This window comes from Mustela lutreola, chromosome 3 (assembly GCF_030435805.1).
Source record: "Mustela lutreola isolate mMusLut2 chromosome 3, mMusLut2.pri, whole genome shotgun sequence".
NCBI classification, from domain to species: Eukaryota; Metazoa; Chordata; class Mammalia; order Carnivora; family Mustelidae; genus Mustela; species Mustela lutreola.
The window spans coordinates 82086168-82112000 of NC_081292.1; the positions used below are offsets into that span (position 1 = coordinate 82086168).

At 32.6% G+C, this 25833-nt stretch overlaps 1 protein-coding gene across 2 annotated transcripts in view; it reads right to left on the reverse strand.

Annotated features, from left to right (window-relative positions):
• Positions 1-521: 521 nt before the first annotated feature.
• SNTG1 (syntrophin gamma 1) overlaps positions 522-25833 on the reverse strand; it is a 941158-nt gene continuing 915846 nt past the window's right edge. For both annotated transcript variants that reach the window (XM_059166477.1, XM_059166476.1), the window contains exon 19: positions 522-1291. In XM_059166477.1, coding sequence (XP_059022460.1) covers positions 1133-1291 — 159 coding nt within the window. In that variant the 3' untranslated portion in view covers positions 522-1132. The remainder of the gene's footprint in view (positions 1292-25833) is intronic.

Below are 25833 nucleotides of genomic sequence, written 5' to 3' on the forward strand. Positions count from 1 at the left end.
CCATACCTCCGATACTTTCAAATTTCCAGCTTCTTCCCATTTACTAAGACAAGATAACTAAAATAACCAACATAGTCTTGCATTATATAATCACTTTTATGACATGGTAAGCTAGAAATTAAAAATTTTATTTTCATTTCTCACCTTACTTTCTCGTAAAATATTTCTAAAATGGGAAAATATCATTTTCCTGAAATAACTAAAACTGAGACTATGCTCTAAGGTCATTTCAGTCCATGATTAACTAGTAGATTAGCATACAAAGAATTGTATGAGTTTCTCACACGACATTTTTTGTATTATTTTCTCTACAAAAGTTTTTGGAGTCACTGAAAATTTATGAAGCTTTAATTTGATAACAAATCCCATTAGGTAAGTATAAACCTTCTTAAATGAAGGAAAGAACAAGAGGTTCATGAATGTTTTCTTGGTTCATAATTAAATTAACACATGTCAGCATATTTGGTTGACACTAGCAGCAATAAAACATTGATATCAGTGATTTAAGGAAAAATAGTACATTTTACATTGTGACTATCATAGAATCGATGTATTTATTCTTTTGAAAATCTTAGGAATAGTTGACAACAAGATAAAATTGGAATGCCAGTGTCATATTGCAGAATGAGAATGCAAGGAAAATCTACATTAGCAAATTAAAGTGCTCTCTTCTTTGACGAAATTTTTTACATGCTATTTTCTTCGCTGCCATGTGGTTTATTTGCCTCCTTTATATCACTCAAAATTCAATGATAGGGCATTAGTTCATGATCTGGCCCAACATACAAAATAATCTAAAATACAGAAATAACCATTTAAGTGGTATTTTTATTTATAGGTAGCTTACAATTTGTATATTATTTACATACTTTGAATCATTCATTCTTTCGTCTTCACTTTCGATGGTACAAATAAACTGAGAACAAGCTGTTATGGTTCATTTAAGATTATTCACAATGTCTTCCAAAATAGAAGTGCTTTTGAGATCCCTTATGACCTTACTTTCTGTTCAAATTTCAAATTGAATTCACTGTTTACTTGGTGATATGATTGTTTCTCCAGGGTCTAAAATGATGATTATTTTTATTTTCTTTACATAGTCATAGTAAGTGACAATGCAAATCTCGGTATGTCAAGTTGTGTACTTTGTTTTGCTTGTAGTAGCAGAGCTGGCAGCAGCAGAAGTGGTAGCCTGATTGCCTAAAAAGAGAGGGTCCAAACAAGCTACTTTGGCAGCAAAAAATGAATGAATGCAGTGAAGAACAGCAAATAGATTTGAAAATTCCAGCTCCTGAAAGGGAAAAAGAAATGCTTTAAATAGGGCGCCTGGGTGGCTCAGTGGGTTAAAGAAACGTTTTAGATAAAATAAAAATCAATTTCTTTAGAAAAGTTGATAATAACTAGACAACTAGACAATGAGTTTTTTCCCAAGCTCAATAAACATGATTTGAATCAATATATATTGAATCTATCTATCTCAAATGTATAGAAACTGTAGAAATTTTTATTCAATATATAAATATCAGATTTATTACAGATTTACTTCAAAACATGACAGTCTAAGAGCTAGAAATACTAACCATTTTTATTATCTATGAAAGTCATTTCATTATTGATGAATGCTAGATAGAAATATATTTGATCAGAATAAAATTTTATTCTTGATAAAGTACAAAACATGGGAGTAGCTTAAAATATATTTTTAATCTCTCTCCACACATTTCACATGATATATTTGGATTGAAATAATTTAAAAAATATTCTCTATTGTTCCCTAGAATAAGTTGCAATTTATCATAAGTCACTGAATAAGAAACGCTGAAAGTGAAAGATTATGAATGTTTATGGCACTAGGAGCCAAATCGTTCAATTCCAAAATATCCTGCATGCATTAATCTTAAATGTAATTAATTTTAATTGTTGTATTTGTTTGTTTAAATTTGTTGTATTTGGTTGTTAAAAAAAAATCAGCCAAGGCCCACTAATCATTTGGATTTTTTAAAATATGTTTTCCATTTGGATCCTTAAGGAAATTTGTGGACCACAATGGAAAAAACAAAACAAAATAAAACAAAAGAACAGAAAAGATTTTTGTTTTGTTTTGATTATTTTCAAGCCAGGAATGATGTCAGACTAGCTGTAAAATCATGAGGTGATGCTCAGGATAGATTTTAAAAGCTGACATCAGCTTTGGTGATCAGGTATGGAAAACCATCAGTAGTCCCATAAAATGTTTTAAATCCAAGAGGGTTGAGAAAGGTAAATTCATTCATATGTTTAATGGAGTCTATATGATAAACATTACAAAAGGGATAACTAGAGAGTAGTAAACCATATGAAATTGCCTATAAAGTTGTTGCTATATAATTCATATTTAAAATAAAAGATGTAGAATTACAATTTATATGCACATTAGTAATAGTGTTTGCAATTTGTAGTGTGTGATGATGGAAAACAATACAAAGTATCTATTCAATTGGGAGATATCATATGTGTTATGCACCAGGAAATTATTTAAGCAAAATAATTCACCTTCAGAATAGTTTATCAGATCATGCAGTAGAAGCACAATAGAGCACAACACAAATTCACTCATATTTCTGTAAAATATACATAAAATACCTATGCTTTCTCAGTAATTCCCTTCAAAACGTCAGTATTTCATAGTTTCTTTTGGCAAATGTTGACTTACTCTAGAAAGCAGCAAATATTTAACTATTCTAATTTCCTAAAATACTTCAATCTAAAAATTATTTTAGTTAATTCCATCATAATTATTTCAGAAGCTTTATTCTTAAGAATACACTACAGTGGCACTATGATATGTTACTTGTCAACTAGCAGCTTTTCTATTGCCTTAAGTCCACTTCGAAGTCCTCCTGTTCTTTATGCAGCCAGATTATGAAGATTCTGAATTACTTTTAATATTGATCCATATTAAGGGCATCAGATATGAAGAGGGTGGTAAAATCTTAGAAAAATATGAAATGTGCCTACGTACTATTAAAAAAGAAAACAACAAAAATATGCAATTTGCTCTTGATAAAGGGGAAAATATTTTGAATATTGCAAGTAGACAAAAATATAACAACTTTTTTCAAAAATAATTCTGCCACATCTTTATTAATTTGGAGATTATAAAAATAGATATTTAACTATATAGAAATGTTTAGAAAGGTTAATATTCTCAATTATTCATGCCTTATAAATTGTAACTTAATTATTTGATGTAGATTACCACTGTAAAATTTTTATACCTTTTTTCAGGGGAGTTAGTGGTAGAGAGGAAATAATTGGTAAAAAGAGAAAGCAGGAAGCAGAGATGCATTCAAGTTTGGTTCTTGATACCAATGTCAACTCATCTTTCCTCTGTCTCAATACTCACTTTGGGCCACTATATCCCTTCTTGGGGCTTCAATTATCTCTTCTTTCTATATATATTCTTACTCATTTCTAATATAACTCCTAGACCTACATATCCGTCTATCGGCTGAGCATCCACAATGGCATCCATCAAATTATTTATCTCCTTGTAATAAAATTCTTCTGAACTCCATAAATCTCACTAAACTTAAGTTCTCTTCAAAATTTTTAGTGTTCATTCATCCAATGAATATTTACTGTGTGCTTAATATGCTTTTAGTCTTTTTCTGGGTGGAAATATATAAATACTGAGCAAAACAGACCAAAAAAAGCCTTGATGGGTCTTACAATCTAGTGGCAAAAAACAATAAATAAGGGCATAAATAAATTAAATATAATATTACTGAATATGTTTATAACTACAGTCAAGATAACAAAGCAGAGAAGAGAGAAAAAAGTGTAGGAGGAGCTGAAAGACAGCAAAACCTTCATTGGCATGTGTGCAAAATCTGAAGGGGACAAAGGAATAAACCATTTGAATGTCTGTAAAACAAACAATTCCAGACAGATGTGTAATTTCAAAAGCCCTGAGAGACATTCTAGAAGACTTTGAATTAAAGCAAGGGGCTATTGTGGGAACTGAATGAATTAAGGAGTACTTAATAGGAAATGAAGTCAAAGGAATAACACAGGTCAGAATTTGGAGTGCCATATGGACTCTTCACGAGTTTGACTCTGAGTGACATGGAAAACCATGGGAGATTTTTGAGCAGAGAGTGATAAGAATTGACATGTCTTAAAATTATAATTCTGAAAAAAATCATAATTCTGAGTTCTATGGAAATAAGATAGAAAAAAAGGAGAAATATTACAACATTTTTAACAAGGAAAAGGTATGGAATTTCTAAGTAAAGTTGAGTCAAGGATGATTAAAAAATATTTGATTGAGCAAATGAAAGGAGAGGGTTGTCATTTACTAAAATGGAAGAATTACCAAAAAAAAAAAAAAAAAAAAAAAACAGGTTTGGCATGAAAGACAAAGGTTTTGGCTTTGGACCTGTTATATCTGAGAGCATATTAGAATGACAAGGATAATTATAAATATATTAGTGTAGACTTAAGGAAAAACTCAAGGTAGACATAAAATTTAGGATGTGTTGGCATATAGATGAGATTAAGAATAAACTTGCGATCTGGGTGAGAAGTTCAAGGTGTGGAGGATATGTAGAAAAAAGGATCAAGCGTTAATCCCGGGGATCCTACAATATAAAATTAAGAAAGATAGGGAAGAACCAGCAAAGAAAAGAGAGCAGTAGTTGCCACAGGAAGAGAGATTGATAAAACAGAGAGTCTAGTAAAATGAAAACTGGAAATTGACTATTGGATTTAACATTTTTAACCTTGACAAAGTAGTTTAATGGAGAAGTGGATGCAAAAGATCCATAAGAATCAGTTCATAATTGATTAAGTGAAAAAAAAAATAGAGCAAGTTTAGATAATAATCTTTTAGAGAAGTCTGTTTTTCTTAAATGAGCAGAGAAATGAATCAGTAAGTGAAATCAATAATATTTTTCCAATATTTAAGAAATTAGGAAACACCTAAATATATACAGCAGATATTAAAAAATCTAAAGGGATGGGGCACCTCAGCTGGTTAAGCAACTGCCTTCTGCTCAGGTTAAGATCTGCTCAGGTTAAGATCCTGGAGTTCCAGAGTCAAGTCCTGAATTCTGCTCAGCAGGGAGTCTGCCTCTCCCTCTGATCCTCCCCCCCTCATGCTCTCTCTCTTTCTCTCTCCATCATTCTCTCTTTCTCAACTAAATAAATAAAATCTTAAAAAAATAAAAGCTCTAAAGAAAGAAATAGCAATACAATGAAAGTAGGGGGCTTTAGGGGCGCCTGGGTGGCTCAGTGGATTAAGCCGCTGCCTTCGGCTGGGGTCATGATCTCGGGGTCCTGGGATCGAGTCCCGCATCGGGCTCTCTGCTCAGCAGGGAGCCTGCTTCCCTCTATCTCCCTCTCTGCCTGCCTCTCCGTCTGTGATCTCTCTCTGTCAAATAAATAAATAAAATCTTAAAAAAAAAAAAAAAAGTAGAGGGCTTTACTACCTCACTTACATCAATGGATGGATCATCCAGACAGAAAATCAATAAAGAAACATCATCCTTAAACACCATGTTAGACCAGACATTGGTGATAAAAACAGGATATTATATAAGAAAATTCTAGAGACTCTACCAAAAATAGATTAGAACTAATAGGCAAATTCAGTAAAATTGCAGAGTACAAAATCAATATACAGAAATATGCTACATTTCTATACATGGTAGTTCATTATTGAAAGAACTGTCAGAAAGAGAAATTAAGAAAACCGTCTCTTTTAAAACTCACTCAAAAACAATAAAATACCTAGGAATGAATATAACCATTGAGGTATATGACCTGTACATTAGACACCAAAAAACAGAAAGAAAGAAATTGAAGACATGAATAAATGGAAAGACATTCTGTGCTCATGGATTAGAAGAATTAATACTGTTAAAATGTCCATGGGGCACCTGAGTGGCTCAGTCAGTTAAGTATCTGCCTTAGGCTCAGGTCTTGATCTTGGGGTCCTGAGATCAAGCCTGGCTTGTGTTCCCTGCTTGGTAGAGAGTCTGCTTCTCCCTTTCCCACTGTCCCTCCCCCTCAACTTGTGCTCTCTCTCTCTCTCTCTCTCTCTCAAAATAAATACAAAAAAATCTTAAAAAAAAAAAAAAAAAAGTCCATGCTAGCCAAAGCAATCTATAGACCCAATGTAATCCCCATCAAAATTCCAATGGTATTTTTGATAAAGATAAGACAAATGAGCATAAATTTTTATGGAACCACAAAAGACCTGAATAGCCAAAGCAATCTCTAAATCTCTAGAAAAAACAAAGCTGAAGGCATCACACTCTCTGAATTCAAACTTTTTACAAAGAAATAGTTGTCAAAATGATGTGGTATGGGCATGAAAACAGACACACACATCAATACAATGAATTGAGAATCCAAAAATAAACTCATGCATATATATATTTAATTAATTTAAAACAAAGGAGCCAGGAATATACAATGAGGGAAGGACAATTTCTTCAATAAATGGTGTTGGGGAAACCAGATGGTATTAGGGCTAATTTAATGTTAAAACCTGTTTAACTATTAGGGCCTGCTTAACTAGAGCGACTCCATATTACCTGGGTAGCCATATTGTTTACATCTACGGACTCTGTTCTGGGAGTAAACGCCCCAGCAGTTCTAAATGCCCCAGCATGCCCCAGCAGTTCCAAACATCTCAGAAGTTTCTGGTATTGGTTCTGGGTATCGATTCCCGGAGTAAATACCCTAACAATAGAAGCCACATACCTTGTGGTCTGCGGTTACACTCTATAAAACCAGCCTGTGAGATCGGTATGGGGTTGCTCTCTTTGGAGGTATCCCTGGCCAGTGAGTCTAACTTCTAATGCTTGGCATAGAATAAATCTTTGCATAACTTTCACTTTGTCTCAGTCTCGTTCCCCTGGCTGGTCAGTCTGACTTCTAATGCTTGGCATAGAATAAAGCTTTGCATAACTTTCACTTTGTTTCAGTCTCGTTCCTTTGATAACAGACCCCAACAACAGTCATATGCAAAAGAATGAACCTAGACCACTACCTTATACTGCACATAAGATTTAACTCAAAATGTAGTTTTAAAACCTGAAAAAAAAATGGTGTAAGTTAAAATTAATTTATTAATTAATAAAGCTTAATTACAAATCTAAAGCATTTTTCTTGAGGTCATCACCTCAAGAATTTTTTTTTAATTCATTTTTCTAATCTGCTTTTTGTGTGGAATGCTTAATATATTTACTTTAAATGTAGTTATACATAAAGTATAATTTATGTTTATCATTTGCTATTTGTTTACAATAATTCTTTTATTCCTCTATGCTTGCCTTTTTTTATGTGTGTATGCATATATAATTTTAATTCACTTGTTATTTTACTGTATATTTAGTTATCTTATTTATTCTGTAGAATATAATTAACAACTTAGAACAATCTGGTTTGGATCAATACCAATTTAATTCAATAGTATTTAAAAATTTGTTCCAATATACCTCTGGTGCCTCCCCTTTCCTTTATGCTATTGTCTTACATATTATATCTTTGTAAATTGTAAACCTAGTGACAGTTTTATAATTTTTATTTTATGCAGTGATCTTTTAAATCAGTAAGAAGAACAGAAGAATTACAAACAAAATGTATTTATACTGTCAATTATATTTAATTATGGAATTAGCTTTAAAAGTATGCTTGATTTCTTCATGTTAATTCAAGTTATATTCTCTTATTTTATTCTGAAGAACATTTCCTATAGTGTAGATCTGCTAGTGACAAACTCTGTTGTTGTTGCTTAATCTAGTAAAGATTTAATTAATTTCCTCTTCATTTTTGAAGGCAAATTTGGCTATATAAAGGACTCTTGTTTGCTAATCCTTGTTTCAGGACTTAAATATGTCATTCTAGTGCCATGAGGTCTCCATCGCTTACTTTTAGAAATCAGGTGTTACCCTTATTAGTAATCCTAAGTACTGTTGGAATCATTCTCTTGCTGCTTTCAAAATTCTTTACTTGGGCTTTTCAAAGTTCAATCACGATGTTTGTTTCTCTGTGGGTTTATCATACTTGGAATTCACTGAATTTCTGGGATTTGGAGGTTAATGCTTTTCATCATATTTGAGAAGTTTTCAGCTATTTTACTTCTTTAAATAGTCATTCTTCCCCGCTTTCCTTAGATTCCCATTATGTATGTGATTGATGCTGTCACATATTTAAGTTTCTGAGGATCTGTTCATTTTTACTCATTTTCTCATTTCCTGTTCCCTAGATTGGATACTCTCAATTGATTTAGTGAGATTGACATATAATGAACTCTTCAAGTTCTCTCATTCTCTGTTTAAGTTCAAATCTTTTGTTTAATACCTCTAGGGAATTCTTTATTTGTTATTGCACTTTTATATGATAAAATTTGATTTGATCCTTTTTATTATTTCTATGTCTTTTCTGACATTTTCCATTTCATGAGACATGTCACACTTTCTTTTAATTCTTTGAGCATGGTTTCCATTAGCCCTTTGAACATGTATGCAATAGATAATTCTAAGTTTTTGTCTATTAAGTCTAATAGCTGGATTTCCTCAGGGAAAGTTCTTACTGATAGTTAACTTTCTTATATAAGTGCCACAATTTCTTGATTCTTTAAATATATCATAGTTTTTGTTTAAAACTGGACATTTCAATAACGTACTTTGGAAAAAAGATTATCATCCTTCCCTGGTATCTGAGGCAGTTTGATAGTTTGTTATTGTTCATCCTTCCTTCCTTTTCATTTTTTTTGTTTGTTTTTTAGTGACCTTCCTGACATAATTCATAATTCTCTAAAGACTATATTTCCCATCACTGTTGCCAGTAAAGTCTTAGTGGTCCAGTGTTATAACAGTCTGACTCAGCAGGGCTGACATTAGGTCATACACACAGCTTTGCCTAACCATATGTCATTATAGTTCTCAGGAAGATAATTAGAGTTTTTCAATGCCCCTTATTCCTCAGATCTTAGTTTTAAGGTTTCCTTAGCTTTTTCTTTGCCACTACTAAAATCACCAACTCAGGTAATTATAATGTGCTTCTGATTGTTTTCAATGAATACCAATAAATTCCTTGGTGTTGGGTTTTCCCAATGAACAGGGTTTGACTCATGTCAAGTAATGAAAAGTATTACAAATGTGCTTTTCCATCAAACTTCCAGATAGATCAAATAAGATCAAATAATTACAACTTTCCTGGGATAGGCTGTTTGAGAAACTCCAAGCCCAGTCTGTACTCGCAGTGGCTTCAGAGGTACTGCTTTTCATAGCTGTCAAGTTTTCTAAGCTGTTTGTTTTATGTTTGCTTTGTCTGTAATGAATACTTTACAGTTATTGCAAACATATGGTTACTTTAAAGTTCTGAAAAATTTAACCCTGATAATTTTGACTGATTTTTCATTCTTTTTCCAGAGAAGTGCCTTTTTAGAAGATTTTATTTTCCCATTCTAGAAATCCAACCCACATTTATATTTGATTTTATAAGATGCCTTAAAGTACAGTGATTTGCAATTTTTAGGTGGTTTGGATTATTGATTTATTATTTATCTTGGTTTCCTGACTTTTAATTACAAGGCTTGGTGAATAAAAATAAAACCTCATTTAATTATCAATCTATATTAATCTGCTTACTTTCAAAAACTTAAGTATTTCTAGGATCTTGATGTAGTAGAATCTTATTTAGTAATATCTTGTGTCATTCCTTAAGTTAATTAAAAGAATAAGATACTGATATATGTTATTACCATATTTATACCATTTCTCTAATATGAAGTTATTTAGTGAATAACAATATACCAGACGATGTATTGATATTCACTGGGACCATAAATTTGAAGAAGACATGACTTATGCACTTAAGAAACTCATATGGGACACTTTAAACAGTTGATCATAATGAAAATCTAAAAGACTGTAAATATGTACATATTATAAACAATTCTATAGCACCTGTTTTCACAATCAAATAATTTTTCAGATCAAAATTCAATTTTTCCCATTTTCAAAAGATTTCATGATTATTGTAATTTTTATCTTTTTCCTTACTAAGAGAAGACAATATGGTACTTGGTTACTATATTATATTTTAAGTTATTTTACTGCGTAGGAAAATGCTTTCATGTGTATCTTTTTTTTTTCTTTAAGATTTTATTTATTTATTTGACAGACAGTGGGAGATCACAAGTAGGCAGAGAGAGAGGGGGGGAAGCAAGCTCCCAGCCGAGCAGAGAGCCCGACGTGGGACTCAATCCCAGAACCCTGAGATCATGACCTGAGTGGAAGGCAGAGGCTTAACCCACTGAGCCACCCAGACACCCCATGTGTAACTTTATTATTAAAATTTTGATTTTCAAAATGTTTTCACTTACATCAATAAACTAAAAATGTAATAACTTTCCTTCTATAAGTAAATGGTGACTTTTGGCAAAAAGGAAAACAAATATATCACACCATGAACATTTCCCCTTGACAGTTTCTTATTTTAGAGGCAGTTAATGTATTTGTTTTACATTAAAGATGTCAATTTAAATTTATAGGTTAACAAGTTAAGAAGTGTTTTTGACTCCTAGCACACATGACCAAGTTCAATTTGCCTAAACAGAAAATAGAAGACTTGAAAAACAAATTATGTACAAAGAAAAAGGACTCTTAATGGGAAATAAAAATGGTTTAGAATCCTCAATGATTCCCAGGAGTTTAGAAGTTATTTTAAAAGTAGAAGCCTGAACAGACCCATACCCAGTAAGGAGATTGAAACAGTCATTAAAAATCTCCAAACAAACAAAAGCCCAGGGCCAGATGGCTTCCCGGGGGAATTCTACCAAACATTTAAAGAAGAACTAATTCCTATTCTCCTGAAACTGTTCCAAAAAATAGAAATGGAAGGAAAACTTCCAAACTCATTTTATGAGGCCAGCATCACCTTGATCCCAAAACCAGACAAGGATCCCACCAAAAAAGAGAGCTATAGACCAATATCCTTGATGAACACAGATGCGAAAATACTCAACAAAATACTAGCCAATAGGATTCAACAGTACATTAAAAAGATTATTCACCACGACCAAGTGGGATTTATTCCAGGGCTGCAAGGTTGGTTCAACATCCGCAAATCAGTCAATGTGATACAAAACATCAATAAAAGAAAGAACAAGAACCATATGATACTCTCAATAGATGCTGAAAAAGCATTTGACAAAGTACAACATCCCTTCCTGATCAAAACTCTTCAAAGTGTAGGGATAGAGGGCACATACCTCAATATCATCAAAGCCATCTATGAAAAACCCACCGCAAATATCATTCTCAATGGAGAAAAACTGAAAGCTTTTCCGCTAAGGTCAGGAACAAGGCAGGGATGTCCATTATCACCACTGCTATTCAACATCGTACCAGAGGTCCTAGCCTCAGCAATCAGACAACAAAAGGAAATTAAAGGCATCCAAATCGGCAAAGAAGAAGTCAAATTATCACTCTTCGCAGATGATATGATACTATATGTGGAAAACCCAAAAGACTCCACTCCAAAACTGCTAGAACTTATACAGGAATTCAGTAAAGTGTCAGGATATAAAATCAATGCACAGAAATCAGTTGCATTTCTCTACACCAACAGCAAGACAGAAGAAAGAGATATTAAGGAGTCAATCCCATTTACAATTGCATCCAAAACCATAAGATACCTAGGAATAAACCTAACCAAAGAGACACAGAATCTATACTCAGAAAACTATAAAGTACTCATGAAAGAAATTGAGGAAGACACAAAGAAATGGAAAAATGTTCCATGCTCCTGGATTGGAAGAATAAATATTGTGAAAATGTCTATGCTACCTAAAGCAATCTACACATTTAATGCAATTCCTATCAAAGTACCATCCATCTTTTTCAAAGAAATGGAACAAATAATTCTAAAATTTATATGGAACCAGAAAAGACCTCGAATAGCCAAAGGGATATTGAAAAAGAAAGCCAACGTTGGTGGCATCACAATTCCGGACTTCAAGCTCTATTACAAAGCTGTCATCATCAAGACAGCATGGTACTGGCACAAAAACAGACACATAGATCAATGGAACAGAATAGAGAGCCCAGAAATAGACCCTCAAATCTATGGTCAACTAATCTTCGACAAAGCAGGAAAGAATGTCCAATGGAAAAAAGACAGCCTTTTCAATAAATGGTGCTGGGAAAATTGGACAGCCACATGCAGAAAAATGAAATTGGACCATTTCCTTACACCACACACAAAAATAGACTCAAAATGGATGAAGGATCTCAATGTACGAAAGGAATCCATCAAAATCCTTGAGGAGAACACGGGCAGCAACCTCTTCGACCTCTGCCGCAGCAACATCTTCCTAGGAACAACGCAAAAGGCAAGGGTAGCAAGGGAAAAAATGAACTACTGGGATTTCATCAAGATCAAAAGCTTTTGCACAGCAAAGGAAACAGTTAACAAAATCAAAAGACAACTGACAGAATGGGAGAAGATATTTGCAAACGACATATCAGATAAAGGACTAGTGTCCAGAATCTATAAAGAACTTAGCAAACTCAACACCCAAAGAACAAATAATCCAATCAAGAAATGGGCAGAAGACATGAACAGACATTTCTGCAAAGAAGACATCCAGATGGCGAACAGACACATGAAAAAGTGCTCCATATCACTCGGCATCAGGGAAATACAAATCAAAACCACAATGAGATATCACCTCACACCAGTCAGAATGGCTAAAATCAACAAGTCAGGAAATGACAGATGCTGGCGAGGATGCGGAGAAAGGGGAACCCTCCTACACTGTTGGTGGGAATGCAAGCTGGTGCAGCCACTCTGGAAAACAGCATGGAGGTTCCTCAAAATGTTGAAAATAGAACTGCCCTATGACCCAGCAATTGCACTATTGGGTATTTACCCTAAAGATACAAATGTAGTGATCCAAAGGGACACATGCACCCAAATGTTTATAGCAGCAATGTCCACAATAGCCAAACTATGGAAAGAACCTAGATGTCCATCAACAGATGAATGGATCAAGAAGAGTGGTATATATACACAATGGAATACTATGCAGCCATCAAAAGAAATGAAATCTTGCCATTTGCAACAACATGGATGGAACTAGAGCGTATCATGCTTAGCGAAATAAGTCAAGCAGAGAAAGACAACTATCATATGATCTCCCTGATATGAGGAAGTGGTGATGCAACATGGAGGCTTAAGTGGGTAGAAGAAGAATAAATGAAACAAGATGGGATTGGGAGGGAGACAAACCATAAGTGACTCTTAATCTCACAAAACAAACTGAGGGTTGCCGGGGGGAGGGGGTTTGGGAGAAGGGGGTGGGATTATGGACATTGGGGAGGGTATGTGATTTGGTGAGTGCTATGAAGTGTGTAAACCTGGTGATTCACAGACCTGTACCCCTGGGGATAAAAATATATGTTTATAAAAAATAAAAAATTAAAAAAAAAAAAAAAAGTAGAAGCATAGTCCCAGGTATCTCCTTTGTCACATATTTCTTTTCATAATCCAATCAGTAGTTTGAAAAAACATTTCAGATAAAACAATGGGTATATAAATTATGTACACACACACAAATGTCTTCAATTTTCCCCTGATCAATATACTGATGCTTCAGTTTCTTTTACAGTATGAAGCACTACAAAACACGGATGGATGCAGGACCAGCACTACTAAGTAGGTATCCCTGCCCTAGCTTCATTTGTTTTCGTCCATAGTCTGAACAGCTGGTGTTGTCCATAATTTGCAGTGAAAGGAAGAGAATCATGAAATTTTATAAAATCTTTCATTCCAGATGCCAAAAAAAGGTCAGAAATTGTGAAAAGCAGGATGGGAAGATGTCCCTTAATTTCTAATGCAGAGGGAATTCCTTCATCTCAAATACCTACCCAAGTGTACAAATATTAAACTTCCTCATCCATGAGACCTCAGTGCTAAATATAAATATGAATTCACTTAAATTGCCAGTCATTCTACAAAAAGAAAACCAGCACGCCATGAATTCTTAAGTAGCATCTTTGGCAGACACTGAACATACAAAATATTCCATCTATTGTGTTATATATAAAATCCTTACCATCAAACCACAAAATATGTTGTCCCTACAGAACTCATTTAAGACAGGAATTTTATACACAATTTATAATGAGAAAATGAAGATATATACAGATTAGCTAAAAGTGGCATTGCTGGAAGTCAATTCCTGATTTTTTGATTTAAGTCTTACTGAACCTGACACTCATGAAAAGTTCTCTTCCAGCAGCATAGAGTCTCTGATATGGTGGAAACTGAGGGCAGGAAATGGTTTGGGGGAGAAGACTCCAATGAGCAAATCAATGGAAATGAGTTTCTATACTCTGCACTGTTCCACTAAATAGAAAAGCAATTGCTTTTTTCTTTATTTTATTATACTGTGCAAAAAAAGCACTACCATGGCTTCCAGATCTCAAGTTTAGCAATTTAGGATTAATATGCTGTACAGACTAATTTATGCAATATTTTAAGTGTTTCTTTTGAGGGAAATTGTTATTAAGTTCAATGAATAAAGCCTCATTGATGTTTTTCAGAGACAACCTGTTTGGAAGTCAGAGGACTGTCTGGCCATATTATATCAAATTATAATTTTAAAAATACATCTACATAAATACAAAAACAGCATATTAGAAGTAGTAAAGGAAAATATATATGGTTAGAAAATTTAGTAGGAATGACTATAAGAATATGTCAGTAATCCTTCATATACTAGCGTCATATTTACAACAGATATAAGCCACTTTTTAAAAGTTCCCAATAGCGATAAAATGAGATTTTTGGTAAACTGTTAAATAGCTACAATTTGCTCATGACTTCAACTGGGAACCATTTCACTGTTCTACTAGGAAAGTTCTGAGAAATTTAATGAGGCTCTGGAAAACAGATGGCAAATTTATTAAGCTTTCTGAGTAATGAAGTGAGAATTTATGAGAATTTATTTCTGTTTTCAGAGAAAAAAGTATAATGGAGTTTTGTATTATGACATTGTTCTCATATACCCATAAAAAATAACAAAAGCAAAAATGTAAAAACAAAGTTAATTCCCCAACTCCCAGGTAAATCTACATGACTTTTTTCAGTATTTCTGAGACCTTTTCACAACCAAAAAGTTAAATATTATGTAGAACTTTTAATTTTGTAATACTTGTGGCAACTCAATCACGTTCCCCAAACAAACCATATTACTTGTTAAATAAGCTCTGGCTATAATGTATTTGTCTTGTAACTAGGAATGTACATAGTATTATTAAGTTAAAGCATGTTTTATTAACAATTACTTATTATTTTATATGACAAGATATGCATCTACTGTCTAAACCATTTTTATCACTTTTAAACCATTTTCAAGAGAAAAGAAACACTGTAACAGCTTCCATATTTAATTATTTTTTTGACCCATAGTTTAAATGCTGGGGTAACCTTCTTTTTTATTTCTAGTAGTTTTATGATATCTTTGGCATATAAAATTATATGTATTTAAGATATGACTTGATGTTTTGATACATGTATACATTGTGAAAAGAGTGCCAAAATCAAGGTAATTAGCATATCATCACTTCTACATAACTACCATTGTGTTTAGGGGTGGGGAGAAATTTTATTTTAATTATTCAAAACAGTGTTGTCAACTATCATCAATCACATTATATAATAGATCATTATTCATCTTATATGACTGAAATTTTATACCTTTTGACTAACATCATCTCGTTTTCCTTCCCCTAAACCTTTGGCAATCAAATTCTACTTTCTGCTTCAGGATTTGACTATTGTAGATGCCACATGTGAGTTAGATCAGGCAGTATTTTTTTTTTTTTCTGTGTCTTATTTTACTTAGCATGATATCCTCCAGTTCCAGCCATATAACAAATGACAGGATGCTCTTTTTTATTAGCATAAATAACATTTCATTATGTGTGTGTATAACATTTTCTTTATCCATTCATCTGTCAAAGGACAGTAAGGTTTATTCTATATCTTGACTATTGTGAATAATGCTGCAATGAACATGAGAGTGCAGACATATTTTCGAGGTAATGATTTCATTTCATTTGGAAATATACCTGGGATTGGGATTGTTGGATAATATGATAATTCTATTTAATTTTTTGAGAAATGTCCATATTGTTACCCATATTTTCTGTCCCAAATTACATTGCCCCCAGCAGGGCACAAAGGTTCCCTTTTCTCCACCTTTTTGCCAACATTATTATCTTTTGTCTTTTTTATAATAGCAATTCTAATAGGTGTGAGGTGATATCTCACTAAGATTTTGGTTTAGGGGCGCCTGGGTGTCTCAGTGGGTTAAAGTCTATGCCTTCAGCCCAGGTCATGTTCCCAGGGTCTTGGGATCAAGCCCTGCATTAGGCTTTCTGCTCAGCAGAGAGCCTGCTTCCTCCTCTCTCTCCTGACTCTCTGCCTACTTGTGATCTCCGTCTGCCATATAAATAAATAAAATCTTTAAAAAAAAAAGATTTTGGTTTATATGTCCCTAATGATTAGTGATGTTGAGCACCTTTTCATATAATTGTTGGTCATTTAAATTTCTTCTTTTGTGTCTATCAAGACTTTTGCCCATTTTTAAATATAGTTATTTGTATTTTGGGTATTGAGTTGTATTAGTTACTTCTATATTTTGGATATAGATATATTAATCTATAATTATATTTTGGATATAGATATATTAATCCACTGTTAAATACATCATTTGCAAATAATTTCCTTTTTCTGTAGATTGCATTTCATTTTCTTGATTATTTTCTTTGTTGTACAGAAACTTTCTAGTTTGATGTGGTCCCCTTGTCTCTTCTGGCTTTTGTTACCTATGTTTTGGATGTCCTAGCCAAAAAATTTTTGCCAAGATTAATTTGAAGAAGGTCTTTGCTTATGTTTTCTTTAAGGAGTTTTATGTTTCAGGTCTTACATTTAAGTCTTTAATCCATTTTGTGTTGATTTTTATGTATGTTGTCTGTTAGTGATCCAACTTTATTGTTTTGCATACAGATACATGGTTTTCCCATCATTACTTGTTGAAGAAACTATACTTACCTTGCTGTTAAGGGAACACTTGTCAATAAGCAGTTGACTAAATATGTGGGTTTATTTCTGGAATATGTATCCAATTCATTGGTCTATATGTTTACATATGTGTGTGTGTGTGTGTATACACATGTACATATATATATTTGTGTGGTTTGGTTCCTATAACTTTGTTTTGGTTCCTATAGGTTTGTAACATAATTTAAAGTTGGAAAATGGGATCCTACAGCTTTCTTTTTACTTAAGATTGCTTTGGCTATTTGGAGTCTTATGATTTCATATGAATTTAAGATTTTTTATCTTTCTGTAAAAAATATCACTGTGATTTGTATAAGTATCTCATTGAATCTACAGATCATTTTGGGTAATATGACTTTTTAAACAATATTAATTATTCCTTTTCATAAACATGGAAACACAGGATATCTTTCCTTTTGTGTCCTTTAGAATTTCCTTCATCAGTGTTTTAGAAATTTCAATGTATAAGTCTTTCATCTCTTTAAGTTAATTCCTAAGTAATGTATTATTTTTGTTGCTGTTGTGAATAGGATTGTTTTCCTAATTCCTCTTTCAGATAACTTCTTATTAGTATATATTTATGCCCCTGATTTTTATGTCAATTCTGTATTCAACAAATTCATTGAATTTATTAGTTTTAATGGCTTTGTGTGGAGTTTTCAGTTTTTCCCTATTCAGTAAGATGTTAGTAGTAGGTTTTTCACATCTGGCCTTATTACATTGATATTGGTTCCTGTCATTCCATTTTTTGGGCCAGTTTTTATAATGAAAAGAGTCTGAAGATTGTCAAAAGCTTTTCTGCATCTACTGAGATGATCATGTGATTTTTATATTTTATTCTGCTAATGTGGTATATCATAATGATTTTTGTATGTTAAATCATTCATGCATCCCAGTAATAAATCCAACTATGACCGTTTTAATGTGCTGTTGATTCTGATTTCCTAGTATTTCACTGAGGATTTTTGCATCAATGTTCATTAAGGATAATTGGCCTGTAGTTTACTTTTTTTTTTTTTTTAATCTTTGTCTGGCATTGAAATCAGGGTAATTCTACCTTAATACAATCATTCTGAGAGTGTTTCCTCTTTTATCTTTTAAAAGAGTTTTAAAAATATCAGTATTAATTCTTCTTTTAATGTTTATTAATAATCCACCTATGTATCCTTTTGATTCTGGGTTTTTCTTTATTGGGAAGTTTTTGATCACTAATTCAATCTCCTTGCTAGTTATCACCATAATAAGAGCCATATCTATAATTAAATTTTCATTGTCAAATTTTTGTTATATGTCTGTCATTATCTCATTGGAGTTATGAAAGGTTATTAACTAAGAAGCTGACTCACTATGACAATTACATTTCTTTAGATGTGGTATTAATAGTACTTTAAAAATATACTTCTACTTTTAGAATGATTTCCTTATTTCTCCTAAGTATAATAAAAACTCTGGAAATGACATGTAAAACAAACAAAAGGACATTTTGAAAGGAGAGGAGAAGGCAGATAAACTAGGGATCCAGTGACCTCAGGACCTGATGAATAATATGGTAAAAACTCAGTTTTTCTTTTTAAATCATATATACCAAACAAGAAAGTAGAGACCTTGGACCCAGAAACACCAATGATTACAGACAAAACAAATGGAAAAAAACAAAAATGGTAAAAACAAAACAAAACAATAGACAACTCTATCTAGCCAGATGATCTGAAAAGGGGCAGTCTACTCATTAATTACTCTACTCTGGACTAATGCTACAGAAAAACTGGCCTTACTCCCACTCCCACCAGCAAAGATCTAGATTCCCACTCTTGCCAAGTTGTAATAAGGTTGTATCTTGAGTGATAAAGAATATGTCAACTAATTTAAAAAAAAGTGAAATCATACAGAGTATGTTCTTTGAGCAAGTAGATCAGACAAGAAATCAATTCTAGAAAGGTCATGGGAAAATCCTAAAATACTTAGAAACTGAACATTACACTTCTAAAGTATTCCATTAATCAAGAAGAAAAACTTCAAGAAAATTAAAAACACATTGAATTTCATTAAAATAGAAATGCAATTTATCAAAATTTGTGGAATGTAGTAAATGAAGTGTAAGAAGGAAATTTCGGAATTAAATATTTGTGTTATAAATAAGGAACTGTCAAATCAGTGATCTTAAAATACGATCTTATGAAATTAGAAAAAGAAGGGCAACATAAAACTAAAGCAACCAGAAAGAAGCAAATTAATAAAGTTAAGACCAGAATTCATGTAATTGATTCTAAAATTCTAAGAGAATCAATGAGAAAATAATTCTGGTTTTTTGAAATGTTTCTACCAAGACTAACAAAAAAATAGAGAAGCATGAATTACTTACAGGAATGAGAGATATCATTATAAAATTTGCAGAACTTCAAAGTGAAATACTAAAATTAGGTGAAATAGAGAAGTGAAATAAAGAAATAAGGACTAAGGGGCGCCTGGGTGGCTCAGTGGGTTAAAGCCTCTGCCTTCAGCTCGGGTCAGGATCGCCCCACATCTGGCTCTCTGCTCAGCAAGGAGCCTGCTTTTTCGTCTCTCTCTGCCTGCTTCTCTGCCTACTTGTGATCTCTCTCTCTGTCAAATAAATAAATAAAATCTTAAAAAAGAAGGATTAAAAAAAAAAAAAAAAAGAAGGACTATGGAAATACTGTAAGAAAATTGACACAAATAAATTTGACAATTTAGATAGAATTGACCAAGTCCTTAAAAAAATAAAAATGATCACAACTCATTTGAGAATACTAGATAATTTGAATAGCTATCTACTAAGTAAATTGAAATAATAATTTAAAAAAATCTCAAAAAAGAAACCTCCCAGTCCAGATATTTTCACTAGAGAATTCTACCAAATCTTTAAAGAATCAAAAATTCTACATGGTGGCGTGCCTGGGTGGCTCAGTGGGTTAAAGCCTCTGCCTTCCGCTCAGGTCATGATCCCAGCGTCCTGGAATCTAGCCCCGCACTTGGCTCTCTGCTCCGCAGGAAGCCTGCTTCCTCCCCTCTCTTTGCCTGCCTCTCTGCCTACTTGTGATCTCTCTCTGTCAAATAAATAAAATCTTTAAAAAAAAAAATTCTACATGGTATCTTCCAGAAAATAGAAGAGAAGGAAACATTCCAAACTCATTTTATAAGACAAGTTTTATCCGATACAAAAACCTGGCAAAGGTAGCATCAAAAACAAACAGACAAACAAAACCACCAAAAAACCTTATAAACCAGTATCTCTCATGAACATAAAAGCAAAAATTCTTAAAATTTTACAAACATTGTTCATCACTATATGTAAAAAATTACACATTATTATCAGGTAAGGTTTATTCTAAGAATGTAAGATTGGTTCAACATTTCAAAAACAATTACTACATCTCATCTTATTAATAAGCTAAAAAATTTACATGGTCATATTAATGACACCCATTCATAATGAAAACTTTCAGGAAAACAGAAATAGAGGAGAACTCAACCTGAGAAAACTTCTGTTAAAGCCCTAAGCTCACAACACAATTAATAGTGAAAGACTAAATGCTTTCCCCTAAAATAAAGAAGGAAGAGAATGTCCACAGTCACTATTGATAATGATATAGTATTTAAATATGTAGCCAAAACAATAGGCAAGAAAATGAAAGCAATGTGATACAGATCAGAAAAAAATAAATATATCTTCCCATAATTCTCATGTGTTGATGATCTATGTAGATTTCAAGGAATCTTAAAAACAAAAACAAAAACAAAAAACACCTAGAAATAATAGGTGTATTTATACTGGTTTTGGATAAAATGTAAATATAAAAACATTAATTATATTTCCATTTGTAACAATATTTGAAAAACAAAATTTTAAAAAGCAATACCAATTACATTTTCTTGCAGAATGATTTTCCTAATTGTAAATCTAACAAAACATGCATGGGGTTTGTTTGGTGAAAAGGACACAATGCAGAATAATTCAATCAAAAAGATTTAAAAAAAGAGAAAAGTATCCAGTTTCCATTGCTTTAAGAAATCAACATAGCATAAGATGCAAATCCTTTTCAGATTGATTGTTTAATGACATCCTTATCAAAATACCAATGAGATCATTCATAGATACAAATAAAGTAATTAGAAAATGTCTATGGAAAGCCAAAGGGACTAGAATAGCTAAAGCAATTCTGAAAAATAAGAATAAAATAGAAGAAATCACTTTTCTTCATTTAAAGTATTATTATATAGTTAATGTATTCAGAATTATATGATATTGACAAAGAGGTAAATAAAACAAGAAATAACACCACGCAAGTATGACTAACTGATTTTTGACAAAACTGTAAAAACAGTCCAATAGTCTTTAGTCTTTACAACAAATGTTGCTGAAATAATTGGCATCTTTGGACAAAATATCTGTTTTCTTAAATCTCACAGCTTACAGGAAAAAATGAACTCAGATGTGTTATATATTTAAAGGCAAGTCTACAGAACTTTTTTTTTATTTATTTTTGAGAGAGAGAGAAAGAGAATGTGTGTGCATGGGTGAGACGAGACAGAAACTTTAGCAGGCTTCCTGCTCAGTGTGAAGCACATGTGGGTCTCAGTCTCATGACCCTGAGATCACCACCTGAGCCAAAACCAAGAGCCATACCTTAACTGGATGTGCCACCCAGGTTCCCCTAGCCTACAGACCTTTTTGAAGATAGTGTAGGAGAAAAATCTTTGACACCTGGGGCTTGATGAAGAATTCCCGACATGACATCAAAAACATAATCTATAAAAGATGTAATTGATAAGTGGGGTTTGTGAAAATTTTAAAACTTTCTCTGCATGATACCTGTTAAGAAGATGAAAGATACGCTTTGGAAGAATTAGAAGAAAATATTTGCAAATAACGTATCTAACAAAGCCTCACGTATAGAATATATAAAGAACTCATAAGGGGCAGCTGTGTGGCGTAGTGTGTTACGTGTCTGTCTTCAGCTCAGGTCATGATCTTAGGGTCCTGGAATCAAGCACCATGTCGGATCCTGCTCAATGGAGAGTGTGCTTCTTTTCCCCTTTCACCTCCCTGTTCTTGCATGTGCTCTCTCTCTCTCCCTCAAATAAATAAATAAAATCTTAAAAAAAAAATTCAAAAACTCAAATAAAACAAACAAATAAATAAATAAAAAACAAATAAAATATATAATTGAAAAGTGGATAAAAATAGACATTTCACTAAAGGGAATAATATATAGATAGAAAACAGGCACATGAAAAGTTGTTCACCATTGCTAGCCATTAGGAAAATGAAAATTAACACTATGATAAGAACCACTAAAATAAAAAGTAGTAACTATTTGAAATGCCGATGAGGAAACTGGATTCCTCATATATTACTATTGAAAATGTAACACACTGGGGCATCTGGGTGGCTCAGTGGGTTAAAGCCTCTGCCTTCGGCTCAGGTCATGATCCCGGGATCCTGGGATCGAGCCCTGCATCGGGCTCTCTGCTCAGCAGGGAGCCGGCTTCCTCCTCCCTCTCTGCCTGCCTCTCTGCCTACTTGTGATTTCTCTCTCTCTGTCAAATAAATAAAATCTTAAAAAAAAAAAAAGAAAATGTAAAACATTAATAATCACTCTAAAAAATAATTTGGCATTTTCTTCAAAACTGAACATTTTCCATACCACAGAACAACTGTGCTTCTGGGCATTTATCCCAGAGAAATGGAAATCTCATATCCATGCACATTATTGTTCATAACAGCTTTATTTGCAATAACTAAACACTGGAAACTAGCAAACGTCCCTGAACAGGTAAATGGGTAAACATATGTCAAAATCATGGACTATTACTCTGCGACAAAAAAGAATAATTGATTGATATGCAGAGCAATTTAGACAAATCTCAAGGCCATTATGCTGAGTGAAAAAAGTAAAGCTCAGAATGTCACACACTGCATAATTTATTTTACATAATAATCTCAAAATGACAAAATTATGGAAATGAAAAAGTGGATTAATTGTTGCTACGATTTAGAAATGGTAGAAGTGAGAGATGGGTCAACATGATGAGGAAGTCCTGTTTCTTGATCATGGAAATGGTTCCACAATGCACACATGTTAGCATTGAAATGGGACTATACACATATTGCACTGATGTCATATTCCTATTTTTTTGTATCATACTACAGCTACATAAGATATAACCATTGGGTGAAACAGGATGAAGAGTATACAGAATATCTCTGTATTATCTTTATAACTACTTATGAATTTATATTCCACAATAAAGGATTTTGATAATGACTACATTACTATTTATATGTGTTGTTACAGTTTTACAATAATAAGTAATAAATCTGACAGAAGAAGTCAATGCTTTATTACCTTGAGTCTAAGTATAAAGAGATGTCCAGTCTAAAATGTATCACAGTGTCTGCTTACACACCCTATCACTCATCATTGTGCAAAATCAGGAAGATTCAGATAAACAGAAATGTTAATTATGAAATATATATGGCTGTGGTCTTGTTAAAAATCAATACAATTGGATTTTTGTTAAAATCACTCTATTATGAGCATTTCAAGTGCAATTATCCAGGAGCATGTTGCTTTCAATGCAAAATGTCAATATTTTTTTCCAGTTTGTGTTCTTACTTTAGAAGACACAAAACCTAAATTTGAGTAACAAAGAATCAAGAAACAATATTTTTTCCCATTTTTTGAATTGTTTATGGATTTTTAGGGTCTCTTGATGCAAAATTTTAAGGTTTTAATTAAATAGAAAAAAAATATATATATATGCACACACACACACATATGGATACACACATACACACAGATTATTTTTACTTCATTGCATTGCCTTGGCAGACTTTCCAAAATCAATTGATTATAAGAGAAAAGGTTGTTTTGGACTGTTGATTCTTATTGCAGTATGTCTATCCTTATGCCAGAGTTGTCAGTATACTGTCTTGTTTACCATAGCTCTGTAATAAGTTTTGAAATTAAAAAGTGTGTTTTGTTCAATTTCATTCTTTCTCAACTGTTTCGGTTGTTCTGGATACCTTGCATTGTCATAAAATTTTAAGATTAGTTGTCAATTTCCATGATTAAAAAATGTTGGCTTTATTGAAAGGGTTTTTGTTGAATCTGTTGTTCAATTTAGGAATAAATTGTTTTTTCACAATATTGCCTTTCAATTAGTGAGTATAGGACATCTTTCCCTCTACGCAAATCTTTTAAATTTCTTATAACAATGTTATTTACTTCCAGTATACAAGTTTGCACTTCTTTTGATGGTATTTTCTTATTTCATTCATTTAAATGTTATTGTAAATAGAATTATTTTCTTAATTTCTTTTGGAAATTGCTCATAGCTTATATATACAAATATAATTGATATTTGTATGTTGATTTTGTATACTGCAACATTGCTGAAATTATTTATTAGTGAAAATGGTATTCAGAGGATTCCTTATTATTCTCAATCTGCAACATCAGCATGTGTGAATTGAGATAGTTTTATTTCTTTTTATTGCCTGATTGTCCTTTCTAGACCATCTGGTATGATGTTGAGTAAGAGTGGTAAGGCAGACTTCCTTGTCTTGTTCTGATCTTAGCAGAAAAACATTTATTCTTATTATTAAGTATGAGGTTCACTGTGGGTTGCACACAGCTGTTCTTTATTAGATTGAAGAATTTCCCTTCTCTTCTTACACTGAGTATTTTTATTATGAAAGGGTGATGGGGTTATGAAATTTCTGTATTCTGTATTTACTGAGACAATACATGTATTTGAAATTCTGTTAATGCGGTGTACCACATTGATTATTCTGGGGTTGATAAACCAATCATGAATTCTTGTTGTAAATCTCACTTGGTCATGGTTCATTATTCTTTTAAAAGATTGATGGATTAGGGCGCCTGGGTGGCTCAGTGGGTTAAGCCGCTGCCTTCGGCTCAGGTCATGATCTCAGGGTCCTGGGATCAAGTCCCACATCGGGCTCTCCGCTCAGCAGGAAGCCTGCTGCCATCTCTCTCTCTCTCTCTCTCTGCCTGCCTCTCCATCTACTTGTGATCTCTATCAAATAAATAAATTCTTTAAAAAAAAAGATTGATCGATTAAATTTGTATAAGTATTAATAATATTAATACTATTAAATAATACAGTATTTTGCATAATAATATGGTTAGTATTTTTTCATTGGTGAAATCATTTTGTATTAATGAAGTTCTCAAACTATTAATTCAATCTCTACTTTCAGTAGGTCTAATCAATGTACTATTTCTCCTAGAGTCATATTCGGGAGTATGTGTTTTTCTATAAATCTCATCCTTTCATCTAAGTTACCTAGTTGGGGTTGGCATAAAGTTGTTCCTTTATTTCCTTTTTATCTTTTAAAAATTTATTTCATTAGGAATTACGTCCTCTCTTTCATTAATGATTTTAGCAATCTGCATCTTCTCTTTGCTTGATGAGACTTCCTAAAGGGATTTCAATTTAGTTGAACTTTCAAAGAATCAACTTTTGATTTTGTTCATATTATCTATTGTTTTTATCTTCTATTTTGTATTTTTCTGCTCTAATCTTATTGCTCCCTTTGTTCTGCTTCCTTTGATTTTAATTTAGTATTCTTTATCTAGATTCCTTATATGAAAATCTAGGATGCTGATGTGAATCTTTCTTAATATACATATTTATAGATATGAATTTACTTCA